General features: G+C 42.8%; 1 protein-coding gene across 1 annotated transcript in view; it reads left to right on the forward strand.

Annotated features, from left to right (window-relative positions):
- Positions 1-2,446: 2,446 nt before the first annotated feature.
- asic1c (acid-sensing (proton-gated) ion channel 1c) overlaps positions 2,447-20,331 on the forward strand; it is a gene marked incomplete at its 5' end in the record, with an annotated part of 109,620 nt that continues 91,735 nt past the window's right edge. The window contains one exon of the mRNA XM_080778035.1: positions 2,447-3,001. Within this exon, the coding sequence (XP_080634161.1) occupies positions 2,447-3,001 (555 nt within the window). The remainder of the gene's footprint in view (positions 3,002-20,331) is intronic.

Here is a 20,331-nt window from a genome sequence, read left to right on the forward strand (position 1 = left end):
CATGACTGCAAATACTGTACATTATTTCTGTACATTTGGGGGGGGGGGGGGGGGGGGTTGCACCACTCAGTTCACACAGGTGTGATTTTTATATTTGCATTACTATTGCATACTATTGTCTGTTGGTGGCTGGTAGCAAGTAAGCGCTTGCTGTCTTGTAGTACAAAAATTGCAATTCCTCAAAAATGCTTCTGGAAGATAAGTCTCAACACTGCTTGTCAGGAAAAGGCATTGTGATCCATGTAACATCACAGTGCTATATCACTTCAGTCATGGTGTTGGCCTTCCCTTCGCTGAGCATTTTTTCAAATTGCATTTCTATGGTGGCAACATTGCTTTATCTCTCTGAAGTTGATGGATGAAATGGTATCTTTTTTTCTTTTTACATTACATTTTTTAATCTCAATAACATGTCACTGTTTTGTGGGTAACGGTTACTACAGTGTGTTCACTGTGCTTGGTTAGGCTTGACTCATTGATTTATCTATCCTCAGTAATTCATTGTTATGATAATGAAGCTTCCCAGGGTAGCCAATGGGTGATGATCACATTTACTCCTAAGAGAAATGAAAAGGAAATGAAAAGGTTTTTCGGAAGGGTGTGATGAACCTTTAACCCCAATTGCAAAACCAAGGCCATTTCTCACACACAATGAAAAGAAAAAGAGAGACATGACATTGGGTTTTGACTACCAATATTACATTAAAGCAGAAATAAGTGAATTGTAAAGATGCTTCCCTAGAACAGGTATTTTTATTCATGGCCTTTTTATGTAGCGATCAATGAAATCAATGCGTGGAAATCAATTGATCCATAAAATCAGTGTAATTTCTTTGTTTGCTTTGTTCATTTGATTCGGTGAACAAAGAAAGAAGGAGACAAAGAAAGAAAGCGTGTTCAGGTTGATGCCCGTGAGCCTGGTTGTTATGTTACATGTGATCACATTCAGTTGTATATTCGGTGATGCTCGTCAAGGGAATAAACATCCAACCTGTGGCATTCTTGCAGACGGTACGAGAGCGCAAAATGATGACAGTGACTGCCGGAGCGTGTTTGAAGAAGGTGGTGTCCAGATTGAGAGACGACATCCCCCCCCCCTACCCCTGGTGAGCACAGACACAAAGACGCACACACAAACACACGCACGCACAGTCGCACACACGCACAGCCAAGCAGCCATTCGGCAGTGGGATGTATTCGGACTACTAAAGAGCAAGGGGGAGAGCGAGGGAGGGAGAGAGAGAGAGAGAGAGAGAGAGGGGTGGGTAGCGTTGTGATAGAGAGAGGGAGAGAGAGAGAGAGAGAGAGAGAGAGAGGAGGCGAGCTTGCGAATGAGCCTGACAGGCTCCAGACGGCAGAGTATAAAGCTGCATGTAGACAACATACACAGAGTGAAACTGGAGGTCTTTCTAGGCGAAGCATCAGTGGATTGATTGCAGGGGGTGGCCATAAAGCATCAAGAGGTGGTCTCCCCTCTTTAACTGTGGAACCAGCGCGGACGAGGAAGTGCCAGGGACCCCGCGGAAAAAACCTGCAAACGCTGGTTGCTCTGGGTTGGGTTGGTCGGAGGTCTGTGACCCCCCCCCCCCCCCTCCCTCCCTCCTTCCCTCCCACCCACACCCCCACCCCAACCACCACCCCCTCATCATTTTGACCCTGGAAGAAGCAAGAAGAGGATAAATACACGCACGAGGACACAAAAAAAGGCAGGTGACCGCGGAAGGGACCAGTGAGCCATTTCCTTTCTTTATTACTTCCATTCACAAAATCCACCGCATCCCATTATCACAGCGATGTAGAGGCATTCTACCCCGATTGGAGGAGGAAGGGTCCCATTGACTGCTGAGGCTTATAGCCCCTCTCCCCAAACGCTAGCCTTTCCATTGCAGCCCCCTACCCACACACACTCTCTCTTTTTCTCTCTCTCTCTTTCTCCTCTATCTCTCTCTATTTTCTGTATTTGTTCTTTCCATTGTCCACTCTGGATTCAGGAGGCATTGCCTTTCAGTATAGAAGTGGGTGTTTCTGGAGAGCTGTCATTGTGTTTGGTTCTGCTACAGAAGAACAGCCTGGACATAACGGGCAGTGTGAGAGAAGAGCTTTGGAAATAATAAAAGGGGGTGGTGGTGGTGGGGGCTGGATCTACAGGAACAGCTGACGACCGCCGGAGGATGGATCGCAACGAAAGGGAAATTGACCAAACTCTGACAAGCGTTTTATGATAGCGGGTTTTTATTGTGGACGACTGACGTCTCTGTGCCGGAGTAGCGGAAGCAGCTGTGACGGACCCAGACGCCGGCGGGTTGGCCTCTATTATACTATTCTGTTGCCGAGCAAAAAGTCTGTAAACCCAGAAGTTATTTTTCTTTTGTGAGGCGGGGGTGGGTGGGTGGGTGGGTGGGGGGGGGGAGGCGGCGGCGGCGGCGGCGGACTTTGTTGTGCAGCCATGAAGGGGGACTCGGAGGAAAGCATCGAGAGCGTCCGGCCCTCCAACCTGCAGGCGTTTGCCAACATATCCACGCTGCATGGCATGAGCCACATCTTCGCCTACGGGCACATGACGTTCCGCCGGATCCTCTGGTCGATCACCTTCCTGGGCTCCCTGGGCCTGTTGCTGCTGGTGTGCATGGACCGCGTGTCGTACTACTTCGAGTACCCCCACGTCACCAAGCTGGACGAGGTGGCGGCGCCCAACCTCACCTTCCCGGCGGTCACCTTCTGCAACCTCAACGAGTTCCGCTTCTCCCAGATCACCCGGAATGACCTCTATCACGTCGGCGAGCTGCTGGCCCTCCTCAACAACAACTACCAGATAGCGAACCCGCATCTGGCCGAGCCGGAGGTGCTGGCGGCGCTGAAGGTGAAGGCCAACTTCCAGAACTTTAAGCCGGCGTCGTTTAACATGTCCGACTTCTACAACCGGACGGGTCACGACATAAACGAGATGCTTCTGGCGTGCACCTTCCGAGGACAGGAATGCTATGCAGTGAACTTCACCACTGTGAGTACCTGGGTGCTGCCATGCCTTTTATGCTAATGCTGTACGTTCACATGCTATACTTGTTTTTGTTTTTTGCGGCTTTCGCCTTTATTTTATATTTTTTTGTATAGAGGGACAGACAGTAGGCTGACAGGAAATTGGGGAGAGAGATGAGGGAGTGACATGCAGTAAAGGCTGTCAGGATCGGGAGTCGAACCCGCGGCACAATGCCAGACTCGGACTACCGGCCAAGGTGCCTGGACCGCTGAGCCACGGCCCACATGCTATACTTGTTATTGCTATAATTATGTATTCCTTGTCAGAGTCTGCAGTCTGTGCCATCCGTATTCTGTAGCCAGATCCATTATGCTTTTTGTGGTTTATGCATTATAGATAATCAAATACCTATAGGCTACCTGTAGGATACACTCATTGTTCTTAGTCAGGCAAAAGAAAATATTGTGGTTCTTTTACAATGTAGACCTCCAGTGCTTCCAGGACTCACAAAAGGCTACCACTGGAATTGGAGTCACATAAGGTTATTGCTGCAATCTCAGTTTTTGTAGCCTGGCGAATCAGCCGTTGGCAAAATGTTGGCGGATTACCACAAGATGGTGTGATACGAGTCTGGTTTATTAGCAGTTTTTGTACACTGTAGTAGTGTATCTAAAGTTTTATCTTGTGTTGTATGGAACTTTTATGTTTTTAAAAGTGTGTAAGTTGCCTTTCACTGTCAGATTAGTTATGAACTTAAACAGTTGTTGCTTCAGTTGTTGCTTCCCGTCACATGTTGTGAGAGTCAAGAGTTTCTATTGAGCCTTGAGTATACAGCAGGTCAATGACATGAGTCTAATACGTAGCTCAAAGGTATCTCAAGACATGCTTGCTTTCCAAATGAAGGAAGGAAGGCAAGAAGTCAACATGTCAGAACCTGCATACCTTGTTGATGTTCTCAGGTTTTCTGGAGTATGTTGTGGTTGTTTTTTGTCAAATACAAGACACAACAGTGCAAGACATCAAATGACAGAAAAGTAAGCGTAACACTACATACTGTACAAGAAGAGACACACACACTCTCTCTCTCTCTCTCTCTCTCTCTCTCTCTCTCTCTCTCTCTCTCTCTCTCGCGCGCACAAAACATAAACAAGGGGACATATTGGTAAGATGGCCATCAGAGAGCAGGGATAGTTATGAGTCCAATAGTGAAAGATGGTTGCACCATAGCAGCCAGATAGATTTACAGAACATATACTCAACTATTGTCAAGTACTGCAAGGAATGGCTTTTTTTTGGAACTTATAGCTTGTGTATTCGGTCCATGACGAATTTGTTCCAGCTTGGCAATGGAGAGCATCTCTATTGAAACATGGAGAAGTTGGAGTTTATCAGTATATATGTTTTTGCAGCAACCATACCTGCCTTATACCCATTCTGGTGAACCCCTTTTGGTGTTTTAAGCATTATGGTATGCTTTAGCTATTGAGAAATAGCAGATCTACAAGGTCATAGTGAAAAAGTGTTGCAAATCTTTGAATATATATATATATATATATAGTCTTTCACAGGGAACCTTTGTTCATTTGATTTGGGGAAAAAATGTGGCGCAGCAAACATCAGCTCATTAAGCATTCACTGGCTTTAACAGCAAGCTGTCTAGTTGCAGAATCTATTCAGTTACATGAACCAGTCAGTTCATGTAACTGGGGGGGGGGGGGGGGGGGGGGGGGTCGGCGGCGGCCAAATACATAAATTTTTGGGCGTCCTTGACATGAAATAGTTTGAGAACGACTGACATAGAAACATGGGGTTTTTCAGAAAACTGTCAGGATTTAGGAGGCATTTGTAGAATCGTCCTCGGGTCCATCTGTCTTTGGTGGGAAGGAAGGGCCCTTGTCTCATCAGAGCGTTGTGGTTGTTTTTCACATGTGCCCTTGATTAGGTCACTTCTGTATGATGGCTCTGTCCCACTGTTCGAAAATAGCCGATCGGCTATTTTCGTCGAAGGCAATTTGGTTTAGAGAGAAAAAAAAGCATCGGGCCACGGATTGATCCCCGTGGGGCCCCCGATCAATTTAGTATATATGGTTTTAAGTCTTTAATTATTCATTGAAGCTTCTGTTAATACATGCGTTATGTATGAGAGCAATTTTTAATAAATCAGTAATCGCAACACAGCAGTGTGTTTTGTTGTCGTGTGCATATCAAGTGCCTTATCCAAAGCGCTGACTCGTGTAAAGTCAGTCAATTAGAGATGGAAGAGTCTCTTTCATGGTGAGTTATCACTATCTCCACTTTTTAGCATGTGCTCATAATGAATTAGGCTTACTCCAAATGACAAGAGGAAATGTATCCCGCAGCACATTAGTATATGATCATTATGTTTTACGCAGTGTGAAATTAAAACGCACGTCGAGGCAGTAAGTAAATTAAAATGGAAAGATCAAGGATTTAGGATAAAGATCTCCCACCCTACACAGTAACTTGAGCATGCCATGTACTGCTCGTTAAACAGTTGTGTGCCGTACTGTAGTAGTAATATAAATATATATATAAAATGTTAATACTACTGTATGACACTCACCTGGCGCGTTGACCTAAAACTGGTATGCATTAGAACCAGTGGACGCTGCACAAAGAAGACAGGGGAAATCGCTTGGACTGACTGGTTCATGTAACTGAATAGATTCTGCAACTAGACAGCTTGCTGTTAAAGCCAGTGAATGCTTAATGAGCTGATGTTTGCTGCGCCACATTTCTTCCCCAAATCAAATGAACACACTTCCAAGTAGAAGGCAAGCTGAAGAGGTGTTTGTTCTAATGTTCTCGCAAACCATTTTTTAAGGTTTAAATCAATTGAGATGAAGGCAGAATATGAACATTTTAAGAAAACACAATTCCTTTGTTGTCTCTATAGCTCTGAAATATAACTTTTCATCTCATGTAGGCTATCCAAATGTTGTAACTTCTTGCGGTCTTACATGCACAACCAGAAGAGCTTCTTGGACCCTTTGACAAACTTGAATTTGATCAGGCTGTGTCACTGCCATTGTTATTAGGGTGATTTAAGTGAGGCAGCGGCACTAGGAAAAGCTCTCTTTAGATTGGAGTGCCCTTTTCATCAGTCAGACTAGAGATTATTAGTACCACTCTGAATGTATCACTTATTTCTTACAATAATGATATATACAGTATAGGTATATGCAAAATAGTTTATATTTGAATATTCACTCTCTGTGACTGTGAGTCACTAGTAGATTAATGTAGAAGCTTGTGTCACAGGGCCATTAATGAGCCTGGTTTTCACCATGTTAATTTCTCTATTTTCTCTCGCCACTTTGTAAAGTGCAAATTTCCTTCCCCAGTTCCCACATAATTAAACCTGGAGGAATCCTATACAAATGGCCAAGCAGTGACTGACTCCACAATCCTTAAAACGGATCAAATAACTGTATGGTTTTAGCTTTGGTTGAGGGTTTGGCAAGTTTATGTAGCATATTTTATAAGATGAAAACATACATTTAGCCTGCATGTTTGCATTCAAGTCATTGGACTTGTGAAACAAATGATACATTTCCAGCTCATTTTCCTCAGTTGAAAATACTTTTCTTTTCCAGCAAGCTGATGGAAGTTGCTGCCGATAAGTACGGCCATGCTTTCTAATGCGTAACCCATTGAAACCGGGAAAGCATCTGTGTCACTTTAGATTTTAGCCATTATTTCATGCTTTTGATATTAAAATAATCACACCCGTGTGAACTGAGTGGTGCAACTCCCCTCTCCTCTCTCTCTCTCTCTCTCTCTCTCTCTCTCTCTCTCTCATTAGCAGGCAACAGTGCAGCACGAAATGTTGAAATGGGGTCGGCTATTGCATAATGCCAAATACATATGGAAATGGAATCTGTTAGGATTTAGAAGACATTTGTAGAATCTGCCTCAGTTCTTAATGGATTCCTTTAACCTCTTAAACCCCAGGGGGGTCCAGGGGGAGTTGGAACCGGAGAGCAGTTGGGTCTCCATTGACCCGCTGAGTGCTGTTCAGAGGTGGACAGCCGCTGCCCCCGCCGGCGGGGGGCATTAAGAGTGCATACCACAGTTGTATGACAAATGTTTAATTGGGCTTAAAATATTTTCCTCTTTGTGGGTCCGACTCTGAACTGTAGGCTTATGAGGCCTGTTCAGTTGGCAGTAGGAAGATGTGGTCCAACATACTGTTACCCCCGTCTTCAAAGACAGTTTATATGATAGGAGCAGTTTGAGCATGTACTGTACACTCTGGTGACATAGTATGACATCTTGATGGAGTAGGTGAAGCTGAGGCACTGCTGCACTCTGTACTCTGCACTGCATTATGATTTACATTGACTCAGTCAGAAATGTGTTCATGAGGGGTTGGGCTGTGTGCCAGGCAGCATGCCACACTGATCCAGCAGAGTATGCTGTGCTGTATCTGTGAATACGTGGGACGTATGGAGCATCTTAATTCATAACCTTTGCAACGTTCTTGAAACGGGGGGGAAAAACAGAACCCAGTTAAAGCTGCTGTCAGCAATAATGATATTATTGCTTAAAAATAAAAAGGTAATTAATATTTTGACATGTCAAAATATTAATGACCTTTTTATTTCTTTGGTATTCAGACAGCCAGCAACGGGTAGAACGCTCCCAAAAATAATTTAGTCTCTGTGACACATCTAGGGGCCGCAATCTAAATTCAAAGATGTTCCTAGAAGCTTTGTTACTGGTCGGAAAAAAACCTGGTCGCAGTGACTAACCAATCAGGAAGCAGACAGGCAAATCTGATACTAATTGTTTTTGGGAGCGTTCTACCCATTGCTTTTCCAAACAAGGAATCTGTATTCAAGGGGAGTGTGCAAATATGTAGATGGATATACTGTACAGTACAAAATTATCATTATTCAAATTCTCCCAAATAAGTGTAGAGAGGATTTTATTTTAACTCATACATTTTTATTCAAAGGGTAAGCAGGGACATTGTAGGCACTTTTACAGTGCTGGTACAACCCCTTGTTTTTCTCCCACAATTCGGTTCCACCTCTCCCCAACACCTCCCCATCCACCCACCGTAGAGAGGACGATTTACAATGCAAAGGACACTGTGGACCGAGAGTGATGAGCTTTGACCTTGAATAAATGAAAGAAGAATTCCATTAAGTCTCGAACATGATGCAGCTTAGAAAGCAAAAACATGCAAAGTGTTTTTGTATTGTAATGGATGGGTGGATAAGAAGGGGTCATAATTTACATTTCAAATGCCATTCGACAAATTGATTCGTAAATCCTTCATCATAACAAGCTTTCTTGGCAGGTATAATTAAGGGTTGTCTTCTTTAAAAAACCTTGAAATTCCAAGCACTTCGATTGTCAAAGAGTTACCCGCCTAAGCAGGTGACATTTTGCATTGCAATAAAACTTTGTATTCGTGCTGGAGAGATGAGATGAGATGAGTTATCATTGCAGTGAGCTTCACAGCCCCTGGCAGGCCTTGTCGGGGGGGGAAACCATTTTAATTTCATTGATATCAGCCAAATTTATACGCATTCACACACCTTTCGAAATAAGTGGATATAGATGATTTGTATGCATGACCTCCATCCATAGACATTTTTATTAAGCGGCGAAGAGCGCTGTGCTGATGGCACGGATGCTCTGATGAAATGCTTGTCTGATTAAAGACCGTCTGCTGAGAGCAGATTCAGCACAGAGATCCCCAGCATCAGCACATGGTTATCTGATCATTATCCTTGCGACTAGGTAGGTAAGACAGAGGCCATATTGTTTTGGGACCGGGGTCAGGTTAAATTAATTCCCCAGAGTGTAGTTGGGGGGGAAAGGAGAGGTCATCTCACTCAGGCATCTCAGGTTACTTCTACTTAGATCTGGGATGCAGATCTAAGTAGAAGTAACATGGCTGCAAAAATAAAGGTTAAAGAAAACACTAAATTGGCCAGGAAACGGAAGCTAATTGACATGGACAGCATAAAATCTCTGCCAACCACATTGTTGCCGAGATTATGTGGTTACTTCCTATTTCTGGTGGCTTCTGGTTAGTGGCTTAACTTAGTTAAGGTTGGGCCCCAGAGCAGGCTATTGTATGACCAGGCAATTTTACCAAAACAAATCAACAAAACCATTACTGTGTTGGGATTGCAGGTACACTGTACAAATGGAAGTATGATGCTGATTTACCACGGGCCCTAAATGTTGCCCAGGCCCGGCCCAGCCCGTTATGGTAGCCTCGCAGGTGCGTGCAACGCACAGCGTCTGTCTGTCAGCTGCCCTCTACTCTCGTGGCTAATAAAAACATACATTCCGGACCAGCCCACCACAACCAGTGCGCAGATAGCAGAAACTCTACCGCCCGCTCCGTCGAGGCACACACAAACAAACAAGCCCTAATACCACCACTTTTACAGAACAACATAAATGATACAAACCAACAGACAACTACACAACCCTTTGTTGCTCTCACAAGGAAATGTGCCCGGTACGTCCCTATGGTCAGTCCACCCCTGACAATAGCGACTTTAAGCAACGACAGATACGGCAGTCGGCGACGGCAACCGGAAATGGATCAGTGCTCGATACATAAACCTGCTCTCCGTCGCAGCCCTTTCTACTACGGCAGAATCTACACTTACACGTAGTGTCTACAACGCCATGGCATAACCATGTTTATTTAAATTATAGCTGTCATACATTTACACCGATTGCTCCATCACCTCTCTTATGCTGCATTGTGTAATGTGTTGACATGCTCTGAATGAAGAAATAACACTAATACCATTTAGTTTATTAAAACGGTTTTTAGAATAACACAGATTGCTCCAGCACCTTTCTCTTTCCACTGCTGATCATGTCCAGTGCATGTAAGAATTAAGCAATATCGGCAAGTTAGCTGACGCGCGACGGGGTGTTTTAAGAATAATAATAATGTGTTGTTTATGTTTGACACATGCTGCATGGACGCGTCACCATGGCAACCAATGTCTCTGTCGCCGGAGGCTGTTTGCTTAACAGATTTTGACAGCTACGGCGTGGGCGTCATAGCCGCCGTACTTCCGCTTAGCAGAGCCGACCTGAAAACAGTCGTTGACTAAAGTCCCTCTATTATCTCTTTAGTCATGTGATCAAGACGGATCTGTCCAATGTTTCATGTTCCATCCTGAATGGCTAACATTGGCTTCCAACGTTTTCATGTTATGAATGCGCCAATGTGGTGTGACATTTTGCACTCATATTCCTATAGGCGGAAGATGGCACCCTTTTCACATTGGCCTATTATAGCGCCACCAGGAAGCCACAATAACCTACCTGACCTGGCAAGTCTGTATTCATTCATGTACTGTAGCAAGTTTCTTCTTGAGGCTCATAGAAATGCCAGTATACCAATATGTATAGGCATAATCAAAGTGCTTTTTAGTTTAGTTTAGTTTAGTTTATTTGATCATCCTTCAGTTTCAAAATACAATATTTAAAGACAATGAATGGAAGCTGTTATATATATATATGTGGATTTTTGTTCATTGACATACCTTTTTAAACTACTTTTTGCCCATACTCTCTCCTGATGACTTGTTATCCAAACTACACCCCATGCAAGTAATGGATTTAACGTCAGTCACCTACCAGTCAACCCAGGAGACTTCTTCAGTTTGTCATTGGACCCCCCAAAAAAAAAGAATGGACTCAGTTTTGCAGAGATGGAAAGACAGTTTGTCCGTTAACCAGACACTAACCTTACGAAGTTCAGCTCTTGGGTTTCTGGTTTCTCTTCATCATGCGAGACTAATGAGACTGAATGGCTCGCAAAAAAGCAATACATTTTAGTTAACACCCCTTAATCCCTTCAGAATTACGTATGGCATCAGACCGGCGCGGTCTAACCGGTCATTATGCATCCTGCGCAGTGCGCACGTTACGACCGACCGCATCCCAAGTGGGCGCTCGCTGTCTCCTGCTCGAGCACCCACAGAATCGTTGCTTTTCGCTCTTATGCACCTGTCCTGAGTAGACCTGCAAAATGACTTCCTAACCCAATCTCAATTACTTTCTATCAAATAAAAACGAATGCATGATTGCATCAGCAAGCCCCTTAATACTAATGCATTAGGATTTCATTCACCTGTGTGATTCCCATGTTCTGCCACAGCTGATTATAATTATGGAGACGGTACAGGATGCTACACTGTTCTGATTCTATAATGCAAGATGACGGCCGGCCGTTCACCATTGATGTTGAAGTGAAACACCTTCATGACAGTCCATGATGGTGCGTGTACACTAATTACGCACAGTTGCAACAATTGAGCTTCTTTATGCCCACAACAGCACCACGCTGGTTGCGCAAATATCTCTGCAACCAACGCAACTTGCCTTTTCGTTTATGCGCACAAGCTCATAAACAATCCCATGCCCCATACAGAGGGAAAGACGGACAGAGGTGTTCGACTTATATACTTTTTATCCCACGATTTTGTAACCCATTTTTCACCCCTGTGTCAATTATCTATTGTGATCCTGGGCTCTACACATCCTCCACCAACCTGGGGAGAGCAACGGACTTGAACTCATGCTTCCTTCATGCATGAGTTTCCGGGTTGCTCCTTTGCACCTGACAGGGGGGAGTTTCCCTGGTTGGACGTAGCGCGTGGGAGGAACACGTTATTCCAACCAGTTCCTTTCCCCTCCATCAGGCACCCCGGCTGGCCAGGGGGAGGGGAGTTTAGTGACCACGATTACTGCATGTTGTTGTGCCTTTTAAAATAGCAAATGGACATCTTACTGTATTGGGCATAAGAGGTGGTTTTAATTCATATGATGTACAGTTGCTTTGCTCTCACGCAACATCACTTTTGGGCCTTGATTGTGGCTTGTGCCGTACAATGCCCCAACTTCAGACCTATACGCGCCCAGGTGGGAGCCACAGCTTATGCCATTTAGACTAGAGGACACAGTCACATCGCACTATTACGACCATAGTGCAGGTGGAACATTGCTTAAGGCATTGCCCACGTTGCACCAATTGCTTAATTTAAACTACTGTATATATATACGCACGCACGCACGCGGTTCTTGTCGGCAAGCAACACTGTCATACTACAGTAATAAATTAGGCTTTAGTCTTGTTTTGTCTTTAGCGTGAAAGACGGAGGGTGCAGCTCACGCCTAAAACCACATGTGTAAATTGAAAAATGTCCTTCAGTTTGATTGATACACTGCAGAGTGAACAAGAGCACGGGTCGATTATCATAATCCGATAGTGTAGATGTAAAGCCCTGTACTTAACCCATTCTGACCTGAGATCAGATGCTAAAAATGTCTTCTACATCCTGACAGTTTTCATTCTGACCTGAGATCAGATTCTAAAAATGTCTTCTACGTCAGTCGCTCTTCGATTTTTCAAAAATAGCAGACCTACAAGCTCGTAGTGCGCCACTCTGTGGCGGTGAGCTTGTAGATCTGCTATTTTTCAATAGCTAAAGCACGACATGATGCCAACACCAAAATGGGTTACCGCCCAGAATGGGTTAAATACTGGCAGGTCATGCAGGCTCCTCTGGGCCACAGTTTGTTGGGCTTTCTCGCGCAATGTCTAAAATCGGTATTCATCACCACAGTTAACTGGAGCTCAGTCTTTAAGATGGGGAATCCGCTTTCATCTCTAGGTTGGCAGAATTGGTGATTTGATGTTCAAAGGGCAATTTGAGTCTTCCGCCGTGCATCCGGCTTGGCCTAGCGTCCACGAGTGACCTCATGCACGCCGCTGCCATCTTGCATCCAGCAAGGTACTAACGAGTTGCAACTTCCCATTGAATGACAGCCCATTCATCCAAACAGAAAAGTCCTGTGTGTGTGTGTGTGTGTGTGTGTGTGTGTGTGTGTGGTAAATTGTATTTATATAGCACTTCTCACAGAAAACTCACATGCTTTACTGTTTACTGCTTTACATGCAGAAAACGAAGACAAGCACAATACAACAGAATAGTAGTCAACAAAAAACAGGAACATACAGGATTCTATAGGTCACCACTTTTGGTGTGACACACACGGCTTCCACATTTAGCTTCATACTGGGTGAAAGTGTCCTTCCAAAAAAAGAAAATCGAAATTGTTATTCACAATGACATTGAGTTGAGGTGTTTGTGTTTTTAGGGTAAAGCGCTATTTCGCACTCGAGTCCCGTGACCGGGCCATCTCCCTCCCCTCCCCTGTGTCTGAAGCAGCTAGCATGGAAGCTATATGGATTATGGAACCTTTCACTCCGATTGCACACAACCATGCCGTTATCCACGCGTCCATCCGATAGCTTTTAATGTAAATGTCCCATCCACTGAGCAAAAGCGATATAAGCGCCTTATTCATTCATTCGATTCATTTGGGTGTTGGGCTGTGCTGTGGGCTTTCTGACGGAGCTGCTGCTCGAGTCGCTCTCTATGGAGCACTGTAGAGTAGGCGTGGCGCAGGCGTAAAAATTCACGACATTGAGGGGTAAGAAACTATCCCGGTCGCGTGGTGCCCAACCCAACTTCCCAAGACCATCTGTAAACAATTCCCCACACTGAACATAATTTGCTGTTCATATATTCAGAACGGGTAAGGACTAGTGCATACAACACAAGTGCACACACGCACTTTGTAAACGGCAATGTCTGCAAAATTCCTCCCTGGGAAAAAAATACTTAGTTACTGGTGTTATTCAGTGGTTTTAGATGGGCTGGCTTTGTGGAGAGAAATTATTCATAATATGGTAGTAACAACTAATCTTTTAACAGTTGGCCAATGGCCAGAGGCTTAATGGATGTTGGGAGACAGAGTGTGTTTTTGGTATAGGGAGTTCATGCACAGAAAAATGATTAAACATTAAGCTTCAGATATTCTCCATAGATTTCGACAAAGAAATATTATATTATATATATATATATATATATATATATATATATATATATATATATATATATATATATATTATGTTTTAATATGGAATCGAGCATTCCCCGTCAGTTAGTGTGTTGGTGCCCAGGTCTCGTGAAAGCTTGCCATCCTTATCAACGGTTCCTATAACTATTTGGATTGGCATTGGACAATAAACTTTTGGGGTGGGCTTTAGTGAACGGGCTAATTTGGTCAGCTGCTTGACACATCGGTGTCATCTTTCACCTCTATATGTATCGGCTGTATACAGTATAATGTATTATGTTGGTGTGATTCCTTTTTTTGAGTGGTGCAACCACTCCTACAACCAGCAATGTCCGTGTACCCATGTGGTCATTGTGTGTATGTATGTGGTCATGAGCACCAGTATATGACTATATGGTACCAGTAGGGGGCGCCAGAAACAGAGAGAGGGATAGTGCTCTGCTAATGAGAGAGAGAGAGAGAGAGAGGTGGGGGGGAGCTGCACCACTCAGTTCACACTGGTGTGATTTTTTGTCTGTTAATAAGCTTGCCATTTCTGGAACTATTAAATACGTGGTATTTGTAATTGTGGTGTCAAGAGATCTTTGATAAGCTGATGCCGAAGAGGTTTAACTTTAATTCACAGTTTCCTAGTATAAAACGGCATAAATGGAATAAGATATTACTTTTACGAGACAAGACAAGACATGTCTTTCTGTGGTGTTGTATAGGCTTTTGCACCCTCTAGTTCCCTCCAGTTTCACATGAGTGCACTTTTCCATTAAACTGCATAAACACAACCGGAGAGAACACATTACTATATCTGTCTGTAAATCGATTTGGTCCTCCTACATGTTCAGAATGTTCATTAAAATCCAACCAAATTTTGTACTGTGATGACTCATTTTCCGGGCTTAAAGGTTAACTTAAGGTTAACTTAAGGTTCACTGCACCACTAATCACAGAATTTGTCATTTCACCTGTCGTTGCCTTGATTGCAGTGTGTCTTGTCTAGTCATAAACGCAGATGCAGTGCTAAAGGAATTAACATTCATGAGCTGTAGCATTAATAGGTTTATCTTTAGCCAAGGCTTGGGCAGGATTGTGGAGGCCAAATCATAGACCCACCCTTATTGCATGTGCCTTATTTATGACAAAGGTTATAGCTTAATTTCATTTAAAGTCCTACTGTGTAAACTTTTCAATTAGCCTTTTTTTAGGGGCCCCCTATTCTGTAGATGTGTGTATTTTTGTCCTAAACAAACTCTCATTGACAATGAATGGAGAATTTTACATCATAGTGTCTGAGCAAATACAGTGTCTATTTTACGTCATATATATATACGATTCTGTACAGTACTACTACACAATATAAAGCAGGTCTATTTTCTGATAAGTGAATCACAAATGTACAGTATTTGATGCAAGCCTGAAGGACATTTGGTTTATCTAAGTACAAACCATTTTGAGTTTCAAAGAAGCAGATAGTATAGCCTAGAGACCTTTGAAGTATATTAGTGAATAAAAACATGAATGAATTTATTTTCTAATTAAATATGAACTAGTCATCAGAAATTAAATGATTGTGTGCGTTTTCCATAAAGTCATCCCAGTCCAAGTGTGCCAATTCATTAAAAAAAATGTCCTGTTACAAAGGCCTATACTGAACAACTATTATTACATACTGAACTAATATTCTAATTTCATGAACACACTGAAAAACTATCTACAGTATGGACTTATCGGTTGGATCTGCGGTTCTAGACAACCGTCAACCGCATATCCCATATGTGGTTGCCTAGATATTATTTGCATTTGTCTGCCCAATGAGGGCTATTTTAATTATTTTTCTGTCATCTACAGTATGAACATATTCGGACCCCTATAAGGCTAGGGTACGGCAGGTGCCAACTACGTACATGTTCATACCCATATATTACTTGTATACTCCATATATGAAAGCGGCGACCGTCAATTTACTTTTTAACGTTGATCCGGGTTGCTATGCAACGCCTCCGTCCCCACCAGCTATGGGTTCTTTACATCCAGCTCCATTTAGACTCCATTAAAGCAGGATTTTCAAAGCCCTGTATATCTAAAGCTTCGAGTGCTGTCCATGGTGAGCCGTCGCGCATCCGATGTTCGGATTTCATTTGTGACCTTGTCTCGCATCTCTCCCGACACATAACCGTTTCTGGCGAGAGGTAAAGGGTGTGTCCGACCCCCTCCTCCCTGATAACCCGGAAATGAAAACGGAGGCTCGCATAACGGGAGCCAATGGCTGGCACAGCTTAGCTATGCTTATGCTACCACCTAGTGGGCAAAATGTATGCATGTATTGAGTTTCAAACTCGAAGTAAAACATTTTCTATACGAAGGAAGGAATGGGAGTTTGATCCCTGTCCCCTCTTTGTACTATTTGTAACAACACCATAATCAGAGAAAAGGTTAAAGACACAAAAAAAAGCACCAGTCCCGTTTTGACTGTCAAATCTGTAATGATTTTGCAGCTTTACATGGGTTTGTCCGATTTGGCAACCCTGGTCTCCTGATATGTTTTTCAGGCCAATCTTGAAAGAAACCAGTGTTTCACATCCCTTAATGCATACTAGTGTCAGGGACATTTTTTAGTATTAGTATTCCCATGTTTGTACTAAATTTGTGTGGTACCAGATAGGGATGTGAATTAGCGATTAATGCATTAATAGTTCTTTGATAAGTTTTGATAAGCTTATCGATCGATTAACCGGTTAGTTGATAAGCAGCGTTTTTGTAAGGGTTAGGCTTAATTCCCTCAATGTCTAACATACAAATCTACATTTTGCTGATATACAGAAATAATACAAAAGGCATATTATATTCCATAATCAAATATTTATTTGACCATTGACGATACCGGGCCATGCACGCATCTTTGTATGTGCGTTTCTCTGCCTCACACGCGCGCACAGACAGCATTACATTCACAGAAAACCACCCAATGATAGAACCGCATAATTTGCGATTCATTACGAATATTAACTGTTAAGTTAAACAGACTAATTTCTTAACGGCGATTAATGAATTAACTATTAACATCCTTAGTACCAGATCATGGTTGCTCCCTCTAGTGCTGTGGGTGTCACTCACTTTGTAGTTCGATGGGTACGAGGGCATTGCGGGCACTGTCTCTTTGACCATCTTAAAGATAGAGTGCCATGATTTTTGTGTGTTGAAGTGGTACTGAATTTATCAAGTATAGAGGTTTAAAGTGATACTGAATTAATATATTTATGTGTTTTTTTTATCAAGTATAGAGGGTTGAAGTGATACTGAATTTATCAATGATAGATGTCACGATCTGGTGGTGGTGGTGAGGACTCAAATGCAGGACAGCCAGGCAGGTGTAGTGATCACATTGTATTTAACAGGAGGTGAACAGAACAGAAATCACAAATACAGACTAAAGCTGAGTGACACCAAACAATGAACCGACAAGGACTGCCTGGGGAACAAGACTAATATGCACAGGAGGGCTGATTACACATGAGAAACACATGGGGAAGACATGAACATAGAATCAAAACAAGTAGAACATAACATAGAAAAACAACATCTAGAAGAGCAAAGTCTGAGACCGTACCCGACAATAGAGGGTTGAAGTGGTATAGTACTGAATTTATATATTTATAGGTGTGTTTTTTTTTTAGTGGTACTGAATTTGCATCTCATCAAAAGCTAATTTATCCTATAGTGTATGACCGAGGACAATTTCACGCTACATTAAAATCTTTACGATACGATTATTGTGAGCATTTCTTTATCACAATAAATGATAACAAATGCATGCATGATGGTGTCAGAGTGATGCGTTCAGTGTGTTCAGGTGGATAACCCTAGTAATTTAAGCTGTCACCACTTCATCACCATGTTTCAGTACCTCTAAATGTGGAATTACTTTTGAAGAAAGTCAGTTCTTGTCATACAGTGTTTAAGATATTTAAGTAGCACATACACCATAGTGTAGGGCAGGGTTCCCCAATAGGCGGCGCCCTTGTGGCCCCTGGAATAATTTCCAGGGGGGGGTCCCAGATATAAATGGCATTAAATGGGGGTCAGTAGCCTGTGCATGTCAAACTGGGCATCCTTTTCAAATGGGGTCTTGCCCTGAAAATGAATTTTCAGGCCTCGACCTCGCGCGTGCGGACTCGGCCCTCAGCCTGGTACCCTAGTCAAAATATGGCCCTTGAGGAAAAAATGTGGGGAACCCCATGGTGTAGTGGAACATCTAGGGTTCCCCAATAGGCGGCCCGCGGCCCATGATGCGCCCCCCTGGAAGTATTTTTTTAGGGCTAATGAAAGTTACAGGTATGGCGTGTGCGATATGAAGTGGGAGATTACCATAAGACAGTGATCCTTAATCATATTCAAGGCACTCAGAGTGTACAAATGGAGAGTGTACTCTCAGAGTTAAGTTGACATTGATTTTATGATAAAAATAAATAAATAAAAGTTATAATAAATTGAGGTCCCTGATATTAATGGCATTAAACGGGGGTCAGTAGCCTATGCATGTCAAACTGGGCATCCTTCAAATTAAAATGATGAGAATCACTGCTAGAGCCCTGCCATATCTTTTCAAATGGGGTCTTGCCCTGGAAATGAATTAATTTTACACTCAAGATCTATAAAGGTCCATTTGGTTACCAACTCTCCATTTAGCTGGGGTCCACCTGGAACCCCCTCAAGGACCACTAGTGGTCCCCGGACCACTGGTTGAGAACCACTGTCCTACATCTATTCTAAGCTTATTTGAATTAATGAAAAATTAAAAAATCTGCACGCACGGACTTGGCCCGGTACTTGGCCCTGTCCCTAGTCAAAATATGGCCCTCGAGGAAAATTAACCGGGGAACCCTGATCTACCATTTCACTTTGGCCATTCCTAAGCTAACAGTAGTCTAAATCAGACGATGTAGCCAATAAACCAAACTGGAACTTTAAACAAACGTTTCCACCATTCGAGCGTAAAATCACAGACGACTATCAGTTTATAGATGGAACAGAACAAGTATTATCATATGAAATTATAATGAATCCATATTTTCGCTCTCAATTTCTCTTTCTAACGTGAAATGAAGACTCACTACCTTTTGGGCTGCCTGTTGCCATGGCAGTCTTCTCTGAAGAATGGCTCCACTTTGCATGATCAAGAATGCATTCCACTATACTGTATAGAGATTCCACACTCATCATCGTGCCGTGGCACTCTGCATGTGGATACTAGCCCATTCTGACCTGAGACCAGATTCTAACGCACAGAAAAGAATGGTGGTTCTTTAACGCATTTTGACCTGAGATCAGATTCTAAAAAAATGTCTTCTAAATCCTGACAGTTAAAAAAAAATAGCAGACCTACAAGCTCGTAGCGCGCTATGAGCTTGTAGATCTGCTATTTTTCAATAGTCTCACATTTCCCCTCTTCCATTATGCAGAACAATGGTCACGCATGATGACATCCGTCTTTACACTGGTGATCAATACCTGACATTGAAGACTTAAAACAACGCCGTTGACATTCAATACGAATCAATAATTTCACCTTAAGACTAATGGGATGGTGCTGAGCATCCGAAGGGGCCGTAAAAAGAAAAGACAAAAGAAAAAATAAATAATCTCTCGGCAGAGTCAGCGATTCTCAGTGGCATTTATTCTCATTCAGTATAGCAGTCTGAAATTTTGTTGAGATTTCATCTACTGTTAATACATTCAGTCATTCGAGTTTGTGGACAAAAGGCAACACAAAATGATCGTTGCTGTTTAAATATTCCGTCTGGTGTTCTTTACACATGCTTGCTAATATTTGATAAATGTTACAGTATCTTCAGTGCTGCACGTGGTAGGCAAGGCATTGTGGTTAAATAATTATGCTACGGTGAATTCCCGATGCTAAATGGTGTATTTGTTCATACTCGTTTGCACGGCTTGTGAACGATAGACAACAGGACAGCTGTAACAAGTTCCATTTTTATTAGTCCATCCTGCATCTTTTTTTTGTGTTTGGAGGAATGTGACTGAGCTGCTCACTCCCCAGATACTCATTATGACTCAGACACTGGAGGATATGAAATAATGGCTTCACAAGAGGCGCGAGCATCTCCAGTGGCACTCCTCTGAATTTAACCCATTCTGGACGGGAAGGTCTTTAAAGTTTTAAGCATTATGTTATACTTTAGATGTTGGGAAAAAAATAGCAGATCTGCCGCGCTATGAGTTTATAGATCTGCTATTTTTTAAATGTCATGAAAATGTGTGCAATTCATGGAATATATATTATTTCACAGCGGACGTTTTGAACTCATATCGTTGCTTCTGGGAGGTCCCTGGAACATATTTTCAGATGGGGGTCCTTTACATGAAATAGTTTGAGATTCACTGGTATAGAAAAGTGTCAT

Source organism: Protomyctophum bolini (genome assembly GCF_963924005.1).
Source record: "Protomyctophum bolini genome assembly, chromosome: 12".
In the NCBI taxonomy this organism is placed as follows: Eukaryota; Metazoa; Chordata; class Actinopteri; order Myctophiformes; family Myctophidae; genus Protomyctophum; species Protomyctophum bolini.